We start from the raw sequence: 23,181 nt of genomic DNA on the forward strand, positions 1-23,181 counted from the left end.
ACTCGCCCTCCGAATGAAGTTTCCCAATGAGCTCACTACTCACTTGACCTCTAATAAGGTAACCCCTGTCTCCAGTTGTGGCCATTCTAGGAAATATAACATAGCAAGCAAAGACTATTTTATGGAATGCTCTGCCCCATGATGTAGAAACGGCCACGAACAATTTAGAGGCACTGACAGCAGTTAGGATGATTAAATCAAACTTCCATGTTTAGAAGCAGTGCACTTTAATAGTGGTTGCTGGTGAGAAACTATATAAGAAGTTTCTGTGTTCTGTTTGCCAGCTTAGAAGGAACATCTGCTTGGTCATTGTGTTAAACAGCATCTCGACTAGGTGGCACTTTGGTCATATTGAGTGGCTGCACTTGTGTTTTTTATCAAATGGGTCAGTGTTGCTAACAGCATTTGAGAATTTAACATTTTGTATGAAATCCTTCCATGCCACTATCGTTTACACTTGAACTCCGGCCCACATGTAAAGTAAAATAGTTTCCATACGGGTGTCTCCCTGTATATTCTTCACCCCACCACCAATATCTCAATTAGAAGCAAAACAAGAAAAAAAAAAGAATGGTGATAATTTCCTAGAAAGGTAAACATCCGACTTTCTCTCTCCCTTTCCTTCCAGAGTAAACACACTTGCCACAAGGAATTAAAAGCAGAGAGGAAAGGATGACTACAGTCTGACGACAGGATGTCAACAAAATGTGACCTTTCATTTCTCCTGGCTTCTCGGCCTTAATCTGAAACACCAATTACACCCTCTGTGGACAATAAATATATAAAAAAGAAAAGGTTCTTCTTTGACTTCCATGACAAGCTGAACTGTCATTTCCTCTTGCTTCTAATTTTAACTCGCACAGTAAAGTAGGGTTGTGTGTTTTGGACTTGCTTCCCTTTCGCCTGTGGCATGTTATAATCCGAAACTTCCTCTCCCCCCCATTTTTTCTCATCATAAACAAAACTGGATCAGGACCTGTGCTTACAAAGCTTGCATCACTCTGGAAATGGAACTGTGACAGAGACACTTGTGTGACTTATAAATATAATGGTTTAAAATGTACTGAATTGGCTGATGACTGTCCCCTCCCATAATACTTCTCTTTAGAAACATGGTTGGCAACTAATTTTTAAAATAAATCATGGTTTGTACAAAGCAAAGATTGAGTCAGCAACAATGGCAGGCCCCAATAACATCTCTGCAGAATTACAGTTGATCACCATACTTTAGAGACCAGTTCCCCTAAAGAAGATGGTTGCTTTGGAGGGTGGATGCTATGGCATTGCAACACACTAAAATCCCTCCCCTCCCCTCCCCAAACAACTCCCTCTCTAGGCTCCACTACCATCTCTCCAGGAATTTTTCAACCCAGAGATGGCAACCCAACTCCTCCTTTCACACACATGCTACATGATAGGTCAGGCAGTGTCTCTTCCTCTGCCAAAGAGGAAATGCTGGGGAGGAAGTCCATTGGACAGGCTCTTGCTGAAGGCCTCCAAATTTGGAGTTGACCCTCCAATGGACTCTAGCTCTATTCACATTTGCTTCTAACAGAATGGGAACAACTCTGTTGTGGAATTTTCCATGTTATTTAATGGAAATAAGAATATAGTAGTCACGTGGGCAGGGCATTCAAACCAGGACAGTGGGCTCCTGGGAAGAAACTATGCAACCGGTGTCACTTTCATGGTTCTGGTATTCAAATGCCTGAAAACTTTTGAGATCCCCACAAATCTTCTTCAAAATGGATCTTACAACCTCTTATAAAAGGCACAGCAGAAAACTACAAAATAACCTTATTGTTTGTATTTAGATGGAGTGCAGGAAGTGTTAGGCAACCTTAGGTTGAAACTACAGTTGACACTGGATTTCATTCTCAGAACTTGACATCTGTGATTTGATCTGAAGAGCAGCTACTCTGATGTTGCCTCTTCATGCTGTTTCTGACATTCCACCTCCCCCACTCCCAGAACAAAATATCAGAAGTAGGGGCTATAAGGGCTGCAGCAGAAAGGGGGGGGGATTGCTAGAAATTGCCACCCCCTCTGATGAACTTAAGTGCCCTTCAGTCTTTAGAATGTCATGTTTGGATACAGGTCACTCAGTCTTCTGGTGGTGACATGCCCTCTTACGGAATTATCCCTAGAGACTAATCAAGTACGCTCTGCCCTATTTGAAGGAACGGTTAAAGACAATTTTTTAAAATTGCTGCAGACTTTGGGAGGCCCGTCACTGACACTTTTTCTAACCCTGAGTTGCGGCCCTTTGCAGTGTATACATTTTTATGAGATGTTACTGCTTTTAACTGCTCTCCCTCTTTTAACTCATTTTAAGAAATGTATATTGTTCGACAGGACTTTCTTAATTCTGAATGCTTTTTTGAAGGTTTGATGAAAATAATTCTTCATGTAAACAATAAATAAGTTGACCGCTGCGGTGGTAGGAGCGATCATGCCAAGTTCAGCAAAAAAGTAGTTTATTTTCTAACCCTGCAGTATAAAAAATGGCGGAAACTAAAGTGAAACGCTGTGTTTTTTATAATGTGATTGCTGCGATATATAGCAGGTGTTTATTTAAAGGAGGAAAGCGTGCACACACAATCGGTATAGAATGTTCTGCTAAGAAAGGACACGAGGAAGGGAAGAACACTGTGAGAAGGCAGGGATGAGAAATTGAGTGTCAATGAAATCCTGAAAATTCACAGTACCCGTGTGAGGCTCCTTGACTGTAGCCTTGATAAAGCCTCGGCCTTTTCAACAGCACCAATTCATTTGAAATGAGAGAATATTAACATGAGCATGTTTGAAATTTTGGCAGGGGTGCTATGGTTGATTTAAAAGACCCACAAGTCTCTCTTCCTCCTTATACTTTATTCCATGCGTCTACTGTGACATCTTACAGCCTGCTCTGAACTTTTTCCTCACTTGTCTCAAACAGTTCTACCAAGTCCAATTAGCACTATCTTAGTACAAAGAAGGCTAAACTACACATCACATGGGAGATCTGTGACAGGCAGTGCAATCCTATGCAAGGATACTCCAGTCTAAACCTATTAGTTTCAATGGGCTCAAACTAACTCTGCATAGTTTTGTCGAAGGCTTTCACGGCTGGAATCACTGGGGTTCTGTGTGGTTTCCGGGCTGTATGGCCGTGTTCTAGCAGCATTCTCTCCTGGTGTTTCGCCTGCATCTGTGGCTGGCATCTTCAGAGGATCTGATAGTTGGAAAGGAAAGCAAGTGGAGTATATATACCTGTGAGTAAAGGTCAATAGGTGAGGGCATCTGAATAGGAGTGGCCTGGCAAGTAAGTAACAAGTGAGTTACTCACATGCTACACTTCATTAATACTCACTTGCCAGGCCACTCCTATTCAGATGCTCTCACCTATTGACCTTTACTCACAGGTATATATACTCCACTTGCTTTCCTTTCCAACTTTCAGATCCTCTGAAGATGCCAGCCACAGATGCAGGCGAAACGTCAGGAAAGAATGCTGCTAGAACATGGCCATACAGCCCGGAAACCACACAGCACCCCAGTAACTCTGCATAGGATTGCACTGTAGGGCTCTCAACTTTTTTTTAAAAAAAGAAGACTAATAGATATGGGGAAAGAGTGAAGGGAGGGTCAATTAGATCAGGGCTGTGGTTTCAGCAGTGAGGAGGAAGTTGAACTCTTCCTTCCTGTATCAATCTACTATTAACATCACACATAACCATCCATACACAGACACATGCTTTTATTGAAGAAACAAAGTAGGGAGAAGGATTAAGCCTTTCTGTCCCAGCAATGTGGCCCTGATCTAGTTGATCTAGTCCCCCTCTCTCCCAAAACAACTTTTCTAGTTTTAGAAGAATACTATCATGGATCTGTGTAACATGTAGCTTGGCCCAGAGAAGAATAGCATTTTTGAACTGCACAGTCTTCCGTGCAAGCAGCTTTACCACAGGAAAGAGAAAATTTTGCACAGCTATAATTTTAGATGAGGGACCCATCCTTGGCAACTTTGGTGCAGGGGAAAGGGTGTGCATGTTAGTATGAATGTTACACATGTTTGGCAGGACTGTTGCCCATGCGTCCACTTACATAGAAAAAAGAATCCGAGGCACACAGTTAGGCCTGTGTGGCTGTTATGAGCAGTTGAACTTCTGAAGAGCTGGAGCTGCCAACAGCATCTTCTTCATGCCACTGGGCAACTTTGTAGAAAGAAGCTAGAATCTACAGATTGCAAATCAAAGTGAGCACTGTGCAGCTTTCTTAATTGGCAAGTTAGTGCTGAATGAAAAGAGACTATTAACTATTAAGCGGGGAGAGGATAAAAGCCAAAGCATTTCATAGCAGGGGATTTTATTGCCACTGCTAGCCTTTGTAGCTCTTAGTGAGGAATTGGGTTGAGGCCACGGGTGCTCCCAGACGAAAATGATCCACAAATTCCTCCATTTTCCAAGAACCTGAAAAGAGATCAAGAGAGGCAACTGAAATAAGACTGTTATGGTCCATGAGTCTGGCTACCACCCGAACAGCACTCTCCTGGAAGTAAGATGAGACTTACTTCTGACCAGACCTATTTAGATGGCTCCCTGAGATCAGAATGTATATGGTGTATTTATATGGCCAATATGTCCAAACTCAGCCATGTCTGGATCACAGGATAAAGGGAGAAATGAAGATTCAATGTTTGGAGCACAAAGGTGCAGACGTATGAAGAGAACTAGACCTTCTCCATACCTGACACTTCATTCTCTGTATCTTCAGGGCACTGGCTAAGAAGAAATGAGTCTTGGCAACAGACTGAGGAGGGGGAAGTGGAAAAAAAGGGGAGGGAAGGGATGCTTTAGTACTCCACACCCACATGCTCCTTTTGCTCTAAAAATGGGGTGGGGGGGAAGGGAGAACTGACACATATTTTATATGTGACTGAAGAAGGTCTGGACCAAAATGATGGATAAACCACCATCACAGATAGATTGATCCTCAAGTTCACAGGTTTTTGAGAATGTGGTTGCAGCTGTAAAACTGGCATTCCAATACAGATGTGTTCTTTGGCCTCTGTGTTTGATAGTGAAGGGATGCTTCCTGTGGTCTAGGAGTCAGCACCCCAAAACTCTCAGGATTGACTCCTAGACCACGTTCGTCGCCGCCAGTTCTGGCTGTGAGAGGGCTCGGCAAGGCTCCTGCTGGCGCAGGATGGTTCCTCAGACCGGAAGCTGGTGGAAAAGGAAGGACTCTCTCCGTGGCCAGCCAGGCTGGCGTGGGTCCCTTGTGGGCCCTTTGCCAATCTTCTGGAGGGCCCAGCAGCTGTGGCCAGGAGGGCACAGAAGGTGTTGGGTTGGCTAGGCACAAATGCTCGCTGTTCTGTCCCTGTCCGAGGGGGGCACAGTGGCGGGAAGGAGGGGCGGCAATTTTGTGCCCCCACGTGATGGAATGGGGTGGGCCCAGGGACATGTAACACCACATGTCCCTGTGGCCAGTGCGCCTGTGGGACTGAATCTCATGGCAGATGATCAGACATACTTTTCTGCACATCAGTCCTCCCATATGTCTCTCTCCCCGTCCCCCAATCTAACTGGTTGGAAATTTGTCCCACTTTTATTTATTTATTTATTTATTTATTTATTTATTTATTTATTTATTTATTTATTTTTTTCGATTTATTATACCGCCCCATCCCCGTAGGGCTCTGCCAGTGACTGAACTAATTCAGTTCTGCCTTACCTGACAAGATTCCCTAACAGCATCCCGTACACGAAAGGAAATAGGGAAGCCCATGTTCAGCCAACACCTTGCTGGTGGACTGAAATGTGTATTGGGCCTTGGCAGCGGTAGAGCAGAATAAATTGCTTTGGGAGAAATTTTGACAACTGAGGTTACTACCAAGAGAGATGGCTGAGGGACAAAAGCGAATTCCAGGAAAGAGATTATGACATTTTAGGCATGAAAGCTCATAGCTCTGCCAGGATAAATGCTCTCACAAACAAGCTTTTGTGAGAAAACACTGCTGACTGTGCATCTGCATCCTTCGAGGTGTACCAGACTTCTGGGCTGACACAACTATGTGTTCATACTCTCTGAGAGGTATCTGGGACATGCAAGGCTAAAGAGGCTGCTAGAGAGCTAGTCTAACTTTTGTAGTCTGTATGTGGCGACAGACTTAGGCTGCATCCACAGCGTGACGATTCCCTTTTGTGGATTCATTTTTCTACTGCAAATGCAAGGACCTTCATAAAAGCAACAAGGCATACACACATAAGTTCCCCCTGCCCATTTCTCCATCTTCCCTTCCCGCCTGATATAGGCCTGCCCTGCATCACTGGTGGACATTTTGCTGGCTTTCCCCCCCAGTAATCAGTAGTTGCTGCAATGCTATATAGTAATATAGTAATGACTGATTTTAAAAAAAAACACTCTGGCAAAAAGCTATCGAGTGCAAGGATACTGGATAGATGCCAGGGGACAAGAGCAGTAAAATGAAACTGATGCAGTCAGAAAGTCTGCAAATGTGCCCCTTCCCATCCACATGGCATGAAAGCTCACTTGGACCTTGTGGGAAAAGAGTCTTGGTGTGGTAAGATCAGATCTTCTGTGAGTTGGGCTGTTCGATAATGCAGCCCCAAGTGGATGAAAGCTACCTACAGCTAAATACTAACTTAAGACATGTAGCCAGGAAGTACTATAAGGGGAAATTTGAAAATCTGACAGCTGGTATAAATAGCGTGCCCACAGAGATCCTTGCAGTAAACCAGTTCTTATGAAGAAGTCTTAAGATCAGAAGGTTTTAATACCCCACTTTTCTGCACCTCAAAGGATTCTCAAAGTGGTTTAAAAACTCATTCCTTTCTCCTCAACGCAACAGGTACGTGGGGCTGAATTTTGAGAGATCTGTGACTGGCCCAGCAGGTTTCATGTGGTAGAGTGGAGAATTGAACCCAGTTCTCCAGATCAGAGTCTGCCGCTCTTAATACCTCACTGGCTGTGTCTCTGCCGACAGAGCTGTGTTCACTCACATCCAAGCCAACGAGAACCTCGTACAAACAAAAATGGGAAGGCAGCAAGGCTGACACAATATAGCAGGGGATGGGCATTGGCTCCTCTCAGTGCCAAGAGTCTTGACAAATGCACCGTTTCAGACTCAAACACATTTTGGGTTTCAGAATACCTTTTGTTTGTTTAAAATCTAACTTGCTCACACATGCTACTTGCTCCTTATGGCCTTTTGAAGACGAGCTTCTTGCTGTTTTTTTTACCAGCCCACCCCAAGTGTTCCTGGAAATCCCCAGCCACCCGCACTGGTACACGCTTGTGGGGAGAGAGACAGATCTCTCTGGGGCTCCTCCCTTCAATGATTTATGAAACAAGGAAGTGTGGTTAACCCCCTGATGCTCACAGCTGCATGGCCCATGGGAGAGTTGTCTCGTCCCTCCTTTTTGTCCATCCCTAATCATGCTATAAAAAGGCCCAGGTAAGTTTAACATACCGCCCACCTTGTCCCAGATGAAAGTAGGGCTGTGCCTGAAATACTTTAATTATTTTACCAGGACTCACTAACAACCCCCTCTCCCCATTGGCACAATAACAAGTTGCTTGAAGGGTCTGTTCTGTCTGTTGCAGAGTGTAGTCATTTGCTCTGTAATATCTGTAACTTTTTTTTGGAAACTAGAAAAAATGGTAGAAAACTGTCCTTCAATGGGTAGCCAAGTTCTGAAAATACCACAGCAGTTGCCGTGTGTGATATGGCAGGCTGAGCTTTTTGTGGTGCCTCAGTGTTCATATATGCATATTTACATGGGTATGCACTAGAGCAGCCATTCTCAACCAGGGTTCCCTGGTACCCTGGGGTGCCGTGAGCATGTCCCAGGGGTACCGTGGCAACACTATCGCCCCCCCCCCTCATTTTTGTGGTGTCTCCCACCGGCGCCAGCAAGGACATGGAGCTGGCCCATGGGGCAGGGCCAGCCACAAGGTCAGCAGCCACCCCCCCCCCCCAGTGCTACCCTTCACCCTGGGAGGGGAAGGTGGGGTGTGTGGCAAGCAGGGGCAATGGGAGGGGAAAAGTGGAGGGTGGCGGCAGGGGTTCCGTGAGATATGAAGAGTGAGGTCAAGGGTACCCTGACCTAGAAAAGGTTGGGAAACACTGCACTAGAGACATGCGCAAACCCTCTTACACGCATTTAACTTCTGAAACCCAACAGAAGGAGCTAAGCCCTAAAGCATGACAATTTGGGTAGCTCACATTCACAAAAATCCAACAAGACATTTCCAAAAGAAAAAGAGCAGCGACAAAATAGGGGCAGTGACTCTACCACAGATAGGGACCTGAAAATAGGAACTGTCCCTAGTACACAGGGACCATTGAAACATGTGGATTAACTGTAGTTCCAAAGCCCTAATTAGGCTGCACTGCGGAGGCTTCTGTTTTCCTCTGGAACTGATACTCATCCATTTGCTCAGTTATAACCAAGAATTCATATGTCACTGCCAAATAGTTGCATTCCAGTTCATTCCCCTTGATCCTCCTTTCTTGTCAAAAATCCGGTTATGATTTGTTCTGACTTTTCTGGGCAGAAACGAAGTAACAAATTCCTGGGTGATCTGATGAAATCCTTACTGATTCACCGTGGTCTCACTCCCATAATCATATATCTACATTTTCGTTGCAGTTTACATATATAAACTGTCAGTTGCTGAATTTTGTCCTTAAATGTAATTTCTGCATCCTTCTGCAACATCTCATATCATGTGAACACCTGTGCTTTGTTTCGGCTTTGTCTCAAGTTTCTGATGGGTTTCAGATTTCAGCAATCCTAATTCTATTGCCTTGTTTATTGGATATCTTATCCAATTACACTGTGTAATTCACCTTGTGTCTCAGTGAGAAAGAGGACTGTATAAATGAAGGAGGGATCAGTGCCTTCATTCTGCTACACTGAGATGCAGTGACTTACAAAGCAGTGAAATATCTTGCTGCTTTCCAAGCCTCTGTGGCTGAGCACAAACCAGAGCGCATGCTCTGTTCATGCTACAGCGGAAATGCAACCATTAAAAAAGGAGAAAAATGTAACTGGCAAATGTTCTCTTTTCCATTATTTTTCAACTGCTGGTGAGGTCTTTTAGACTTTCGCTGCGGGGATGCCTGTTACAGATATTTTACTGGGAATATATTTCTATTTTATGAAAACATAAGCCATTTTTTTTTGTTCCAAAATGGCTGACCATACAAGAAATACAATCCCAAGATTAAAAACAAAAAATAGAGCCTTAAAGAATTCTATTATTTGCTTGCTGAACCACAGCTGCACTGGTGTTTCGAGATGATTGCGGAATAGTCACGCCTCCACGAGGCTGAAGGGGCTACTGTGAAAAGGGCCCTGCACATTTGCCCTGCCTGCTTTATTTGTATTAGAGTTCTCGTTTACACTTTCAAGTTGCTACCTCAGACTGGCTGTATGGAAAGAGGAGGAAAAAGAATGGTTTCTAAATGTTAAAGCCATCCCCCATCTCACGAGATGCTGATCCCATGATCTGAGAATCATAAGTAAATATGAATTTACCAAGAAACAAGAAGTGAAATTGAGACTAGCCGTAGAGAAGTTTTTTGTACGCTGATGAGTCGGCAAGTGGGAGCTGCAATCCTTATACGCCACATGAATTCAAGGCACCCTGAATGTATAGGTGGTGCCTTTATTGTGTTGTGTCTCAGAGCCACAAAGATGTCTGGCTTTAGCTCTGAAATTCATGGACTGAGTTTTGTTTCCTGCACATGTTAGGTTCAAACTACATATAACTTCCTCCCTTTCAAACTACATATGACTTCCTCCCTTCCCTTTATGTTTTAACATGTATGTTTGCCTGAAATATGTAGCTACACAATGGAAGGGGACATATCCTGCTTTCTGCCCAGAGGCAGAAGACAGAGCTCTTATAGTAGTTTGAAAAAGGAGCAGCACAGGGGGATGTGGCACTGGTGGCAAGAGGTATTACAAAAAGAAATTGAGGGGGTTTTTTTGCTCTCTTTCAAGTAGTAATCATCACCATCCAATAATTTATTAAACTTCTGCTATCTTTTTGTCCCCTTCAAAGATCTTCAAAGCAACTTTCCTCAACAATCCACAGAATCTGTTTAGCAACTTGAGAGTGTTCAAAAGGTATAATTATCTCACTTATTACTACTTATCGCTACCCTGTAAAGTCAGTTATATTATACTCACATCACTGCTAGAGAACTGGATTGAGCAAACACCAGTTTGCCCAAGTGCAGCAAGTTCATAGCAGATGCAAAGTTTGTATCTGGTACTTCCTGGTTCATAGCTCAGGCTGCTTCCACATGGCAGGTGGCACAAAAGCAAGCTTCTAGATGTATTAGCAGTAGTATGTTGTCTGGAAGCAGGTGGGAACAGTGTCCACATGCCCTGTTGCCCTGCCGATACTGCCCCGTTTCTTCTGCAGTGTTGGCTCAGAGGCACCAACGGGGCAAATAATCTTGCTGGCTCCTCTGTAGCCTAGCAACCACCCATTTCCCCTCCCAAGATGAGCCACTGTGCAAGGCTACATTGCAGCTCAGATGGGAAAAAATAAAATTTGTGTAAAGGGCTAAAAGAAAGGTGTGTGTATGTGCAGTGCCTCTCCATACTAGTTGTGGGCAAAGCGTCTGTATGAATACTCTGCTTGTAGCCACCACAGTTGCTCTTTTGAGGAAGCTGATCTGTTTCAAAGGGAAGCCTTGGGTGGCCTAGAAGTCATGCTCAGAATGTCACATACATACAAGTTCCCTTTAAGCATGGGAGCATGCTGCTCTCTATGTGGAGAACAAAAATCAGGGTGGAAGCAGCCTCAGTCTCTTAGCTATTAAAAGATCTCCAATCCTATCGCATTCTTATTTCCTGCAGTGAGAAATGCACTCTTGGCCAGGAGCGTTATCAAGGCATGCTGTGCAAATTACTACTTCTGAAGTGGCAGAATGTTCACTCCTGTGGCTTAGAGTAAGATCTGACCCATGTTTTCTTTCCACACTGTCCCGAAAACTCAGGACAGGTCTGCTACTTTCCTGGACTGTCTTTTAAAATCAATTAGGAACAAATGGATCTTTTCCGCACAAGTCACTTAGAATGTTTCCAGAATGTTTTCCCCTCCCTTTATCACAATGTTTATACACCTCTTCCAAACATTTCACAGCAGCAATAACTTTATTTATTTATTTATTTTGCTTATTTGTTGAAACAATGCTTTGGTGATTCACTGATCTGATATTTGTAGATCGGTTTAATCGATGCTTTGTTGATCCACCCAAAACAGCAGAAATACCTGCACGAAATGATAAAAATAAAGAGGCGAGGGGGAAAGGAGTGAAGGGAGGGATGCAAAAAAAAAATAAATCCCAGATCTATGGGAATGTTGGGTGATGGTACAGGGACATTGAAAACAACCAGGCTTTTCAAAGGGAAAGATAAAATATTCCAAGTATGACCACATTGCAAGGGAAGCTGACTTGGAAACGTTTTTTTTTTTTAAACTGTTGTGAAAGTGTTCTCAGAAACAATGATAAAAAGGTTTTTGGAAACATTTCCAATTCAAAGTGTGTGTGTGTGTGGGGAGGGGGGGGGTGCGGAACTCCACGGAGGAAAAGTTTTAGTTCTGGACTGGAACCGTCATAAATGGTGTGTGCAGGAAAGGCCAATATTGTGCATTCTCCCTAAACAATCTGAAATAATTTAGGCCAAATAGGTATCTGAAGGCACATGAAACAATTATACTGTTAAAACTAGGCGCGAACCTGGCTGTGCAGACTATGGGAATGAGGGACTGCTGGGGATGAGGGGGGCACTCTGAGCCCATTGGAGGAAGAGCCAGGAAAGATTGTGATACATAAATAAAATGTAAACCCATGCTCTTGTGGAGTCAAAGGTGTCTCCTAACCAAATTTCTATACAGTTTCTCCTCCCTGCTCAAAGCAGTTTACAACAAGACAAGCAAATTAAAGTCTGACAAATCAAAAATTTAACACAGTTCAACACCATTTGGTCACAGGAGAATAATAATAACTGGGCGACCTTGGCTAGTTTCAGTTCCTTCACAACTCTCTCTACTCCACCATCCTCACATGGTGTTTGTTTTGGGGAGTGGAAGGGAAGGCAATTGTAAGCCATTTTGAGCCTCCTTAAAAAGGTAGAGAAAAGCAGGGTGTACAAATTAACTCCTAATCTTCTTCTTCTTCTTGGTGTTAGATAAATTGGGGGGGGAGGGGTGGGCAAGAAAGAAGAAGGGCTGCCTTTTTAGTAGTGGCTGTTTATTTTCTAAAAACATGGAGCTGATAAGTCCACAGATGCAGCCTGAACAGGCCAATCTACTGCATATTAGGAAGAAAAGAAATCTGATAAAAGCAAGATGCAGGATTTGGGGACCGGCTTTGGTCAGAGCCTGAAGCTTGTTATGATCCCTTTCTTCTCTCCCTGGGCCCACCCATGCTGCCTCACAGTGCAGTGATAGTCACTTGGCCAGGAAGACCGCTTGCCATATCTCTTCCCAGATCTCAGGGGTTTAACAAACACAACAAACCAATCCCGTAGCTCTTGCAAAATAATGAGCAGAATGAGGTTGCATCACCGTTTGCCTCCCAGCCAGCAGATCCAGCATTGGAACAAGTGAGGATGCAGCTGAGTTCAAGTTCTTTCTGTTTGCTGCCACACAGTAAAAAAGGGAACCAGCCAAAGAACAAGCACATACAAGCCGGCTAGCTTCCCGTGGCTCTGTGTTGAAGTGTACGGAAGTGGAGTTTCTGTGCACTGCAGTTTTGCTACTGTGAAAGAGAGAAAAGCCCCTGCTCTAAACAAGCACTGACCCCCACCCCCTTTTTCCATGACACCATCCAATTCAGGTTAACCTCAAGGAAGTGCAATCATGGAACTCAAGCAGTTGCCTTGATTGGGAAAATAGTTCTTTACCAAGGCATTTACTTTCCCTAAGAGGTCCACCATTTCTTTCTGAGGCCCTATGAAAGGGCAAACTGATTCCACACTAGAAGTTCGAGTAATGCCAACCAGTATTCTACCCAGGTAAAAAGAAAGGCAACTTGCAAACTCTGTGCAGCAATAGTTAATCTTCTGTCATTGGCGCAGAGGAGATTCCTATGTGGTCTGTGTTTATATCCCTTCATGTTCAGCAATGTCAGCATGTTCAGTACACCCCCATCATTTGAAAAATCTGACCTCAAACCTCAAAATATACTCTGGAGCAACGCAAGAGTGTTTGGAGGCTCAGTGGATGACCCAATAAATATAAAGCGCTATGCTGAAAAGAGATGATAAATAAGTATCTGGACCTCAGAATTCACCGTCCTCTAAGGGTGCAGAATTCCAGAATGGGAGTTCTAAACACTGGATAAATTGCTTCAATCTCTTTATAAGCCAAGGTTAAGAAACTCAGAGATTGACAATTTTCAACTAAAAATTAATAGCAACTTAATGGACCAAAATCACTAGTGGGGACAAAGACAACTGGAAACTAACTATAACTGATGCTGTTGAATTAGACAGTGACTATCATGTTATTTCAAATAACTTCTGTAAATTTCAAAAAACCCCAAACTGGAGCTCTATACAACAACTGAGGAAGACCTCTGGTACTATAAATGTTCAACATTGGGGGCACCAAGCATTGTCCCCTTTGAATAAAATCTGAGCCGGGTGATTACTAAACTTCTTGACTGGCTGAGCTTTGCATACATTTTAGCAGTGTGACCTTCTCTTGTCTGTTCCAGAGTGGTATCATCTGCATGCTCAACCTTGTTCTCCTTCCTCTAGGTTAGGGGTGGCCAACCCATGGCACTCCAGATGTTCATGGACTACAATTCCCATCAGCCCCTGCCAGCATGACCAATTGGCCATGATTGGAAAACAAGATTGGAACTAGTGTGCCAAGTATAATATGACAAGAATGAACAGACTAAATTGGCACACTAACTTGGACTTATATGTTTATGACAATTGTAATAAATCATTCCAACAATATTTGTACAAAGTTATTTTTTCAATTATTTTTCATATAAATATTAACACAATTATACCAATACTAACCCTATTCTAATAACCTATTGATGAAAGTAATAAAGTACAATACATTTATATAACGTGCCAGTGTCAATAAAACAAATCAATGTACAATTTTAATCATTTCATTTGTAAAGTGTATATTCAAAAGTCCATATGAGAATTCAAATTGATGAGTTCTAAGAAATTTTTACATTTCCATTTTTTATGTGGTTCCCAAATGGAACTTCACAGATTCTCATCACGTATATTGTAAAGCAAATGTTCATAAGTCCATATGAGACTGCACAATGTTCAATTCCAAGGGAAATTTAATGTTTCCATTTTGTGTGATTCCCAAATGGAACTTCACAACAGAGCTAGTATGTCCTGTGTCTTGAGTCCATACATGGATGGTACATTGAAACTGAGAATCCTGTATAGAATCGCACCATGCGTCTGAATGCGTTTTCGAAGGGTTCTTCCTCAGTATACCGATTCTCAATAGCTTCATTTCATCAACATTTTTATACAGTGTCATCCTTCCCCTAGAGATCATCATGAGTCTGGATCCAGCAATGGCTGTTTATGGCTATGGCAGAGTGAATTCCAATATGCAGATGGACATATTTTGTGCAGTGGGAAAAGCTGCAGTGGTAACTATTTTTTTGGTGGGCATATGGGGCGTAACAAGGAACTAGACTTTCTCAAAAATAAACATATAATGGAAAATAAGACAAAAATAAACAGAAAGTGAAGATGAATATCATGGTTCTCTATCATTTTTCCTTCCTTCTGTCTAGAAAAAGCTCCAATATGTGTTTGAACAGATTGCAAGTGAGCATTACACTGGATGATGACAGCAAAAAAGGGTCTTAGAATAAATCCTGCACTATGACTTATAAAGAAACTTGCGTCACTTGAACACACACACACACACACACACACACACACACACACACACACACACACAAGTTTAGCTATGGGTAGCGCATTTCCAAGTTTAGAGACACAAGGGTTGTTTCCACACAACCGAATTATACCTGTGTAGCACCATGGGATTTTTGAGAAGAACCACCAATTTGGTGGTTTTTGAATATCCTGGGATGATGGAAATATTGCGGGGCAAACCTGCTTTAGGACTGGGAACTTTGTGAACATCTTGGCTGCACAGGGATATTTTTCTTGCTCAACTCAGGATACTTTAACCGTGCGGAAACGTCCAAGGTCCCCAATTTCACATCTTTGTTGGAGTTACATAAAGGGAAAGTTGTGGCAGCCGTTTCTAAATCCAGAATTTGATTATAGGCAAATTACACAGGAGGCCCCTGTGGCGCATTGGCCACTCAACCCCGGCATGTCAAACTTCCTTGCATAGATGTACAAGGAAGTTGCCACGCATGGGGAGCAGAAGGGGTGCGTGGGAAACTTCCTCGTACCAGCGTACAAGGAAGCTGCCACGTGCCTACTGCCCTTGTTATTGGCTTTCCCCACGGAAAGCAAGAGCACTTCAGGCATGTGCCTGATGCCGTGGCAGGGCAGAGAGGAGGTAAGCTCCCCCATTTGTAATCGGCCATATTTCCGCCATCCCCCCAGTCCCCAACAAAAGCTCCCAAGAGATGATTACAAAGGAGATGACACAGAGGTTGGTTGAGAGATGCTGAAGAAAATAGTTATTATTTCAGGGAGAGGTTGGCTGTTCCTTTGGTTACATATTTGGGCGATGGCTCTAAAGATTTGCATTGCATTCCTGGTCTCTCTTTATCACCATCTTCATGTGTCATTTAAGCTCTGCTTATCATTCCCACATCTGGATCATATGAGGTAATCGTAGTTGGACTACAGCCTCTTTGTGTGCGTTTGTAATTCCATTTTCTCTGACATTTTTCATAGGACATTTCCAGCTGAATTCAGAGATTCAAATTATGTCCCATTAGATGGGGATAAACTCACCAACCTAGACAATATTCAAAGGCAATAGGAAACAAGGTAGAATTTTTGAGACTCTTTACGGAATGTCTCCCACCCATGTGTTGATCATAGCCAGAACTAGCTTCAGAAAGGCTGACATTTAGGTCGAATCCCTACTACCGTCTTAGCCAGGTTTCAGAACACAAACTAAGGTCGTTTGTGTTCTGAAACCTGGCTAAGATGGTAGTGGGGATTCGACCATAATGTGTCCCAAACCATACCATGGGATTGCTTCTCATGTGATCAAATGAAAAATGTGGTGCAGAGAATCCACCTTATTAAATAAATGCTTCCGCCTTCATATTTTACAGGGGCCTGTGATGGATATTTGCTTTTCTCCTCAGGTTACTGCTATGTTATTTTCTGATCTTATAATAACTATATCTTACTGGCAAAGTGGCACTGAATGAAGCCTTAAGATGTTTCCCTTGATTAGCAGGGAATGCCTCACCACCTTCCTTCTGACGGTGGGCCTGGGTCTTTAGTAGTTGTGTAACAGGCAGAAATTCTACAGGTTCAACATTCCCAACTATTCCTTGCCATGCTAAAAAACACTGCATTTGTTGAATTCCTGCAGGCTCTACATTTATAAGACGCACAGAAACAAAAAGGAGCAGTGTGACTCATGATTTGTTTGGATATTTTCCCCCTAAACTCAACCCCTCCCCCCCCCCGAAACTAAGGACATACTTTACAGCTGTTTAGTTCTGGGATAATTCTTTACTCGCTTCAGCCTTAGTTATTATTTGCGGAGATGAATATTCTTTTTTTAAAAACAACCATAACAAAATATTTTTTAAAAGACATGTATCAACAGATAAGGCTAAAGACTTATCTGATCAGACAAACGGTAAAACAGCACCAACTCCTTATTCTGAAAAGACCTGAATGACCAGATAGATCTTTAAGGAAAGCTCTAAAGTGATAGAGTTTTAGATCCTATGAATCATGAAATAAAACAAGTTCCCTGTCTGGAAGCCATCCTTAAAAATGTCCACTTGATAGTGGCTTCCAGTCCAGCTGTAGGTAGGCCCTTGAAAAGTTATGTGACTAAGTCATTCAGCTTATAAATATACCTTTAAAAGAAGGTAAAATCCTTCCAGTTCTTCCCGAGCTTCTACACTGGATCCAAAATAGGATGAAACCATGTATGCAAAAATGAAAACCAGGGTAGGCAACCTTTTTAAAAGCTCAAATGTGCCCTCAAATGCAACACCTACTGTGAAGATGTCTGTCAGCAAACTGGTGTTCGTGGGAGAGAGTGTGTGTGTGTGATGGGAGGCTTCTATTTGGTCAGACACGCTTGGAACACGCCAAGTCTCAACAGTGCTGCTGGCATCACGGGGGTCCACCTTGGATCTGGATGGTAGCTCTCCAGGTCTGGAAGCATGATGGGGATAAGTCATGCTTCTTGCCTTCTTCTGCACCACCAGCCCCAGAAGCTTCAACTGCTTGAAAGAACTGGCAAGCAAAATGCCAGGATTTGCCTACCCCTCATATAGTCCAGTATTTTAACAGCTACTTCAAGAGGGTTTCCCAAATCGTAAGAAAATACCTTAGCTTTTTCCCTGTCCAGCCACCCTCCATTCACCCAAATAAACTTCCCATCAGACTCTCTGCACCTGACCCTCCCTTGGGGACTTGAGAAAAATTTCTCTGGGCTGATGAGCCCAGGTTCTGGTGCACTCTTACCATCTGAAGCACATTTGGCCCCATTCCCTCCTGGCCTTGTGACGACACATTAAAATCCTATAGATCTGGGGTGCCTTTGATGTGGGATGAGTTATTAGTTTGCACTGGTGCTGTTTTATGATTTTACGATTGCCGCCTGCCATGACCCCCTCCTGTATGTTTTATGGATTTTATTGTTTCATTATTGATGTTTTTGCTAGGTTTATTATATATATCACTGTACACTGCCTCAGGCACTTTGTTAATGCAGAAAGGCAAGAAAATACATCTCTTAAATAAATAATTGTGTGTTTGCCTTTACATGTCATATATAGTTTGGCCTTACAGTGATTGTATGAATAACATCATGAAAAAGTAAGGTGGAGTTCAGCTTTCTGTGCATTAGAATTTAATCTAAAAGATAGTTGGGTTCTTTGCTTGTATAACCAAAACACAAAGAATTAACAATCTGCAACAGCATTCTGTGCTCTTATGATGTCAGCAGGTCTCCTGGTTAGTTTTCATTTAGAAAAAGAGTTGGCTTTTATAGCCCACTTGTCTCTACTTTTAAGAAGTCTTTAAAAAAATCTATCAACTCTATTTCAGTGGCCACAGATCAGATCTTTTTCAAGGTCCAGTTTCTCTCTTTCATATTTGAGCCAAAGAATTGAGAATGAGAACATTTCTAAAAGAACTGCCACGTGTTTACCAACTCTGGTTTGGCATATGCCATGTTCATTGACAAGCTATGCAAATTGTGTGACTGACACAGTATATGTTCGATGGTGTTCAAGAACTTTTCTGCTTCAGCTGCATAGTCTACTTATATGTTTTTTTAAAATATTTTTGCTACCTTAAGCTTCTTTACAAAGGCAGTGTATAAATGGTTTAACTAAATGTTTTTTTAAAAAAATGAATGGATGTTTGCTTGCTTGCTTGCTTGAAAGTAAGTCCCACTGATTTCAATAGAATTACTCCCTAATTAAGTTAGCACAGATTGTAGCCTTGGACCTTTTTGGACAATGCACATTATGCCATCGTCATGACAGAACTAGTCCCCTTTGTTTCTCTCCCAGTTCATTTGCACTATCGAACTGCTACATGCCCGTGCATCTATTAAAAGCACAAAGCCTCTATCAGGAGAGAGACAAAAATCCTTTTACTTGGCAAATAAGCTGGGTTGGGGCTGAAGCATAGCTGCTGCCATAGACAGCAATATGTCACAGAAAGGTGGCAGCTATGGTGGCCAGTACAATTAAATAAGAGCGGAGAGGGAGAGCTTGAAAACCTTACCAAATGCACCCATGGTCGAACATGATGATTACAGTATCCATGGAGTACATAACAGACTTCCCCAAGACTTTATAACATTTTTTTGAATATTTCACTCTACAAAAGATTAGGAAAAAGAGGCAGACTTTCTCACCCTTTCCAGTCAAAGCCACATTTGCTGTTTGAATGGGAATCCAATGAACTCTTGGCCTCTTTCCCCCACCCTTCCTTCTAGAGTTGGGACTGATTCCTGACCCTATTTGTGAATATGTAAGTTGCTGCTCAGATATAAAATGGCCAACTGATTCATTAATGTTGGATGCTGATGACTCACCAGAACAAGCAAGAAATAGGAAAGAAAGAGTGAGCCACTACGGTTCAGAAGGGCTGAAATCCAACCAGTGTCTGAACAATGAGAGACTTCACACTTGGTTTGGCCCATGATTGAAGCTTATTTCCTGCAGAATTATATCATACTATTTCGTCCTTATCTGAGCTCCTGCCTTAGCCTGAGAAGCTGAAGACATACAGCAAACATCTGCCCTTTCCATTGCTAGCATTTTCAGTACACAGATGGTGATAGTGCGCAATGTTGCAGAGAACACTGCCTTGGCCAAACCATAGATTGCTGCTTTGTGAAAATGTGGTCAGAAGACATATGATGCTGCAAACCTGTTGATGCTAAGCAGCTCTGGTTTGGTCAGTACCTGGAAAGAAGACTTACTGGGAATCCTACGTATGTTGCATTGAGCTCTCTGGAGGAAAGGTGGGGATATTGTGCAATGAATGAATACACAGAAGCTAAACTGTCGATGGGGAAGAGAATCATATAAACAATAAGGCCTCAAGTATCAAAGGTCATACACAAATATCAGAAACATGAACCCAAAGGAAATGCTACAAATTTACTGTAGTGCAACAAACATACTCAAGATTAGAGTGAAACGAAATACAATATAAAGACATGCAGGTTAGAACCATAAAACCTGGCTGGTACACCAGCCAGCTCTTCCCAGTCTTTTTGAAGTTGTCTGCAGTATCTCTGGAGATCCACTGCTGAATAACTATTTTCTAGTATCAACTGGGTTAATGTGCTGTAACACTGCAGAGATATTGCAGGCAACTTCAAAAAGACTGGTGAGGGCTGACGAATTGGGGTCAGCATCCCGCAAAATGCAGGAAGACACCAGCAAAAGTATTCTCCCGTTCCCTCCTCTCAAATTGGATGCTGTTACATTAAGGACTATATGGACACGATATAGTGTACCTTGTCTCATAACAAGACACTATTACTTTAAAAGACTGTTTTTCCTGTATTCAGCATACCCAGCCAGGTTTTGTGGTTCTAACCGGAGTGTCTTTACATTGTATTTTGTTTCATGCCAGTCTTTAGTATGTCTGCTGTGCTACAGTAAATTTGTTGCATTTCCTTCAGGTTCATGTTGATATTTGTGAATGGGCAAGAGACTCATTATTCCTGTTCAGTTTTTAATAACTGGAATGGCGCCAGGTTTCCATATTGTTCGATGGAGACAGGATTTGTTCCTCTCCGTTGGGCTAGCATAGAGCTGCTGTTAGCCATGTCCCCTCCCTTTCTGGGCCTATGTTGATATCAAACCCATTGCTGCCACCTGCATCTATCTTTCTCTTATCATTACCAAAATGCAGTGTTGCATTCAACAACAGAGTTAAGTTACAGTCCTGTTACTAATGTGAGACATTACAAAAAAGAAGCGCTGCTACCCTCTCTCTCTTTTTTTGCCGTCAAGTCACAGCCTACTTACGGCAACTCCGTAGGGTTTTCTAGGAGGTGCTTTGCCATTGCCTGTCTCTGTGTCAGGACCCTGGTATTGCTTGGAAGTCTCACATTTAAATATTAGCCAGGCTGAGAGTGTCTGACCGGCCCAAGGTCACCCAGCGAGCTTCTACTGCCTGAGTGGAGATTTGAATTTGGGTTTCCCAGGTACTAAGGAGCCCTGTGGCATAGAGTGGTAAGCTCTAGTATTGCAGTCAAAAGCTCTGCTCACAACCTGAGTTCGATCCTGAAGGAAGTAGGTTTCAGGTAGTTGGCTCAAGGTTGACTCAGCCTTCCATCCTTCCAAGGTTGGTAAAATTAGTACTTAACTTGCTGGGGGTAAAGTGCAGGTGAGTGAGGAAGGCAATGGCAAACCACCCCATAAACACACTCTGACTGGTAAACATTGAGATGTAATGCTAACCCATAGGTTGCTAATGACCCGGTGCTAACACAGGGGGCTACCTTTACCTTTTCCCCAGGTCCCAGTCTGACACCTTAACCACTACACCATGCTGACTCTCAGCCACTCTGTTGAAACCCACTAATTGTCTGTGTTACACCAACCATTTAACATACATCATGCTTCCATTAAACGTCCTGTTTCTATCACAATGTGTTGTTGTGAAGAAAAATAAATGACTTTCCAAATATGGATCTGGTTGTGGAAGTCCAAGCCTGTGCAGGCAGAAAAAGAATCAAGCAAAAAACCATCCAGAACCCAGCCTGCAAGCCATATATTATCCTGGATGGTGGCTTCAGCCGCAGATTGAGTATCTCACACTATCAGAGTCCTGCTTTGTCCTGGTATCAGCAGAGTCTGCGTTTGATAATTTATCAGACTCATCACTGGGATTCTTTTGGATGATAGGGGCCCTGATGCTTTTTTGTGAAGATTAATGATGCCCTAGTGGCAGTGGGCGGGAATCCTTCTCACCATTAAAAACCCTCAAAGTTTTGATTATGTTCCTAAATAGACTCATGCTGCAGTACTATCCATTTAACTTGAAGAGGAGACCAGCCAAATGTCAACCTCTAGGATGAAGCCAGATGGGGTGTTTGGGCAATTCTTGTCTTTAGAAGATTGTTTGGGGAGAATTCTTACTTTCCTCCTCCACCCCTAGGAATATTTCCTTTAACGTTAAATTGGACAGTCAGAAACACAGGATCTCCCAAAGAAGAGATCGTGAAAGTCCAAAGGGATCAGGATGAAACTGAATCAGAAGATGCCGTTGCTATTGGCAGCTAGGCTGAACATTTGTGGAAGAAACATGGCTAATTAAAAATGCGCAATTTAAAACAGGAGCCCAACAATATCTTAACGACTAATAAAATTAATTCTAGCATAAACTTCCAAGAGTTAATCGTCAAATGCACTTAAATGTACAAATCCATTTTGCACAAACAGTTGTGGCTCTATGGTACAATTACCTTTGCACACTGCCTAGCCCTTTATATTATTATTAAAAGTAGGGACTCACATAAATTTGTGGGGTAGGGGATATCCCATTGCCCTGCCCCCTACTTCCTCCTCCATGATCATTCCCTGCCCTTCTGTCACCATCTTCCTTCCTCCTTTCTCTTTCCCTTGTTGGTCATCACTTTTGCTCTCTCTCTCTCCATTCTCCAGTCACTGCTATTGATCTCTTTTTCAGCTCCAGCTGCTACATTCTCTGACTTACCCCTTGCCCTGGTTACCTCTTTGGCTCTCTCTTTAACCCAGTGATTCTCAACCTGTGGGTCAGTACCCCTTTGGGGGTCAAACAACCCTTTCACAGGGGTCGCCTGAGACTCTCTGCATCAGTGTTCTCCATCTGTAAAATGGATAAAAGTTAGGGCTGGGGGTCACCACAACATGAGGAACTGTATTAAAGGGTCGCAGCATTAGGAAAGTTGAGAACCACTGCTTTAACCCTTTGTTGCTTCAAGCTTCTTCCCATCACCTGCCAGCTGATGGAGGGAATTTGAAAGGGAATGCCCCTCTGGCCCTATCCAGGCAGCAGCAGTGCATTCCCAAGTGATGCGATGCTCTGGGCTGGATGGGCTTTTTGATCTAGCCCTTGCATCAACTAGATGGTGGTGGGAGACGTGATGCAGAAAGTGCTTCTAACTTCCCTGCTGCTGGGGGTGGGGGAGAGGGTGAAGGGTTGGGCAATTCATTGCAAGGTGGAAAGTAAACCACCTTTGGCTTAGCCACCTTTAGCTTAGAAGGCTGGCACATTATGCTCCAAGCCAAATTGTACAAGGGCAAGAGACTTGCTTAATTTTTAACTAGCTAGAACCAGACACTCATGTTCTTGGATGGAGACAAACTCGACTCCTCTCATTGCACAGGTCTGCCTACATTATTATATATACGGTTCTTTTCTTGCACAGTTCTTGACATTCAAAGTTTTTTGCAATCTCTCTTTTTAAAACTTTTGCAACAATTCACTTTTTTAAAAAACTTTTGCA

At 42.9% G+C, this 23,181-nt stretch overlaps 1 protein-coding gene across 2 annotated transcripts in view; it reads right to left on the minus strand.

Annotated features, from left to right (window-relative positions):
- Positions 1 to 3,722: 3,722 nt before the first annotated feature.
- Positions 3,723 to 23,181, minus strand: part of PEBP4 (phosphatidylethanolamine binding protein 4) — a 232,201-nt gene continuing 212,742 nt past the window's right edge. For both annotated transcript variants that reach the window (XM_048512929.1, XM_048512928.1), the window contains exon 7: positions 3,723 to 4,451. In XM_048512929.1, coding sequence (XP_048368886.1) covers positions 4,360 to 4,451 — 92 coding nt within the window. In that variant the 3' untranslated portion in view covers positions 3,723 to 4,359. The remainder of the gene's footprint in view (positions 4,452 to 23,181) is intronic.

Source organism: Sphaerodactylus townsendi, linkage group LG12 (genome assembly GCF_021028975.2).
Source record: "Sphaerodactylus townsendi isolate TG3544 linkage group LG12, MPM_Stown_v2.3, whole genome shotgun sequence".
In the NCBI taxonomy this organism is placed as follows: Eukaryota; Metazoa; Chordata; class Lepidosauria; order Squamata; family Sphaerodactylidae; genus Sphaerodactylus; species Sphaerodactylus townsendi.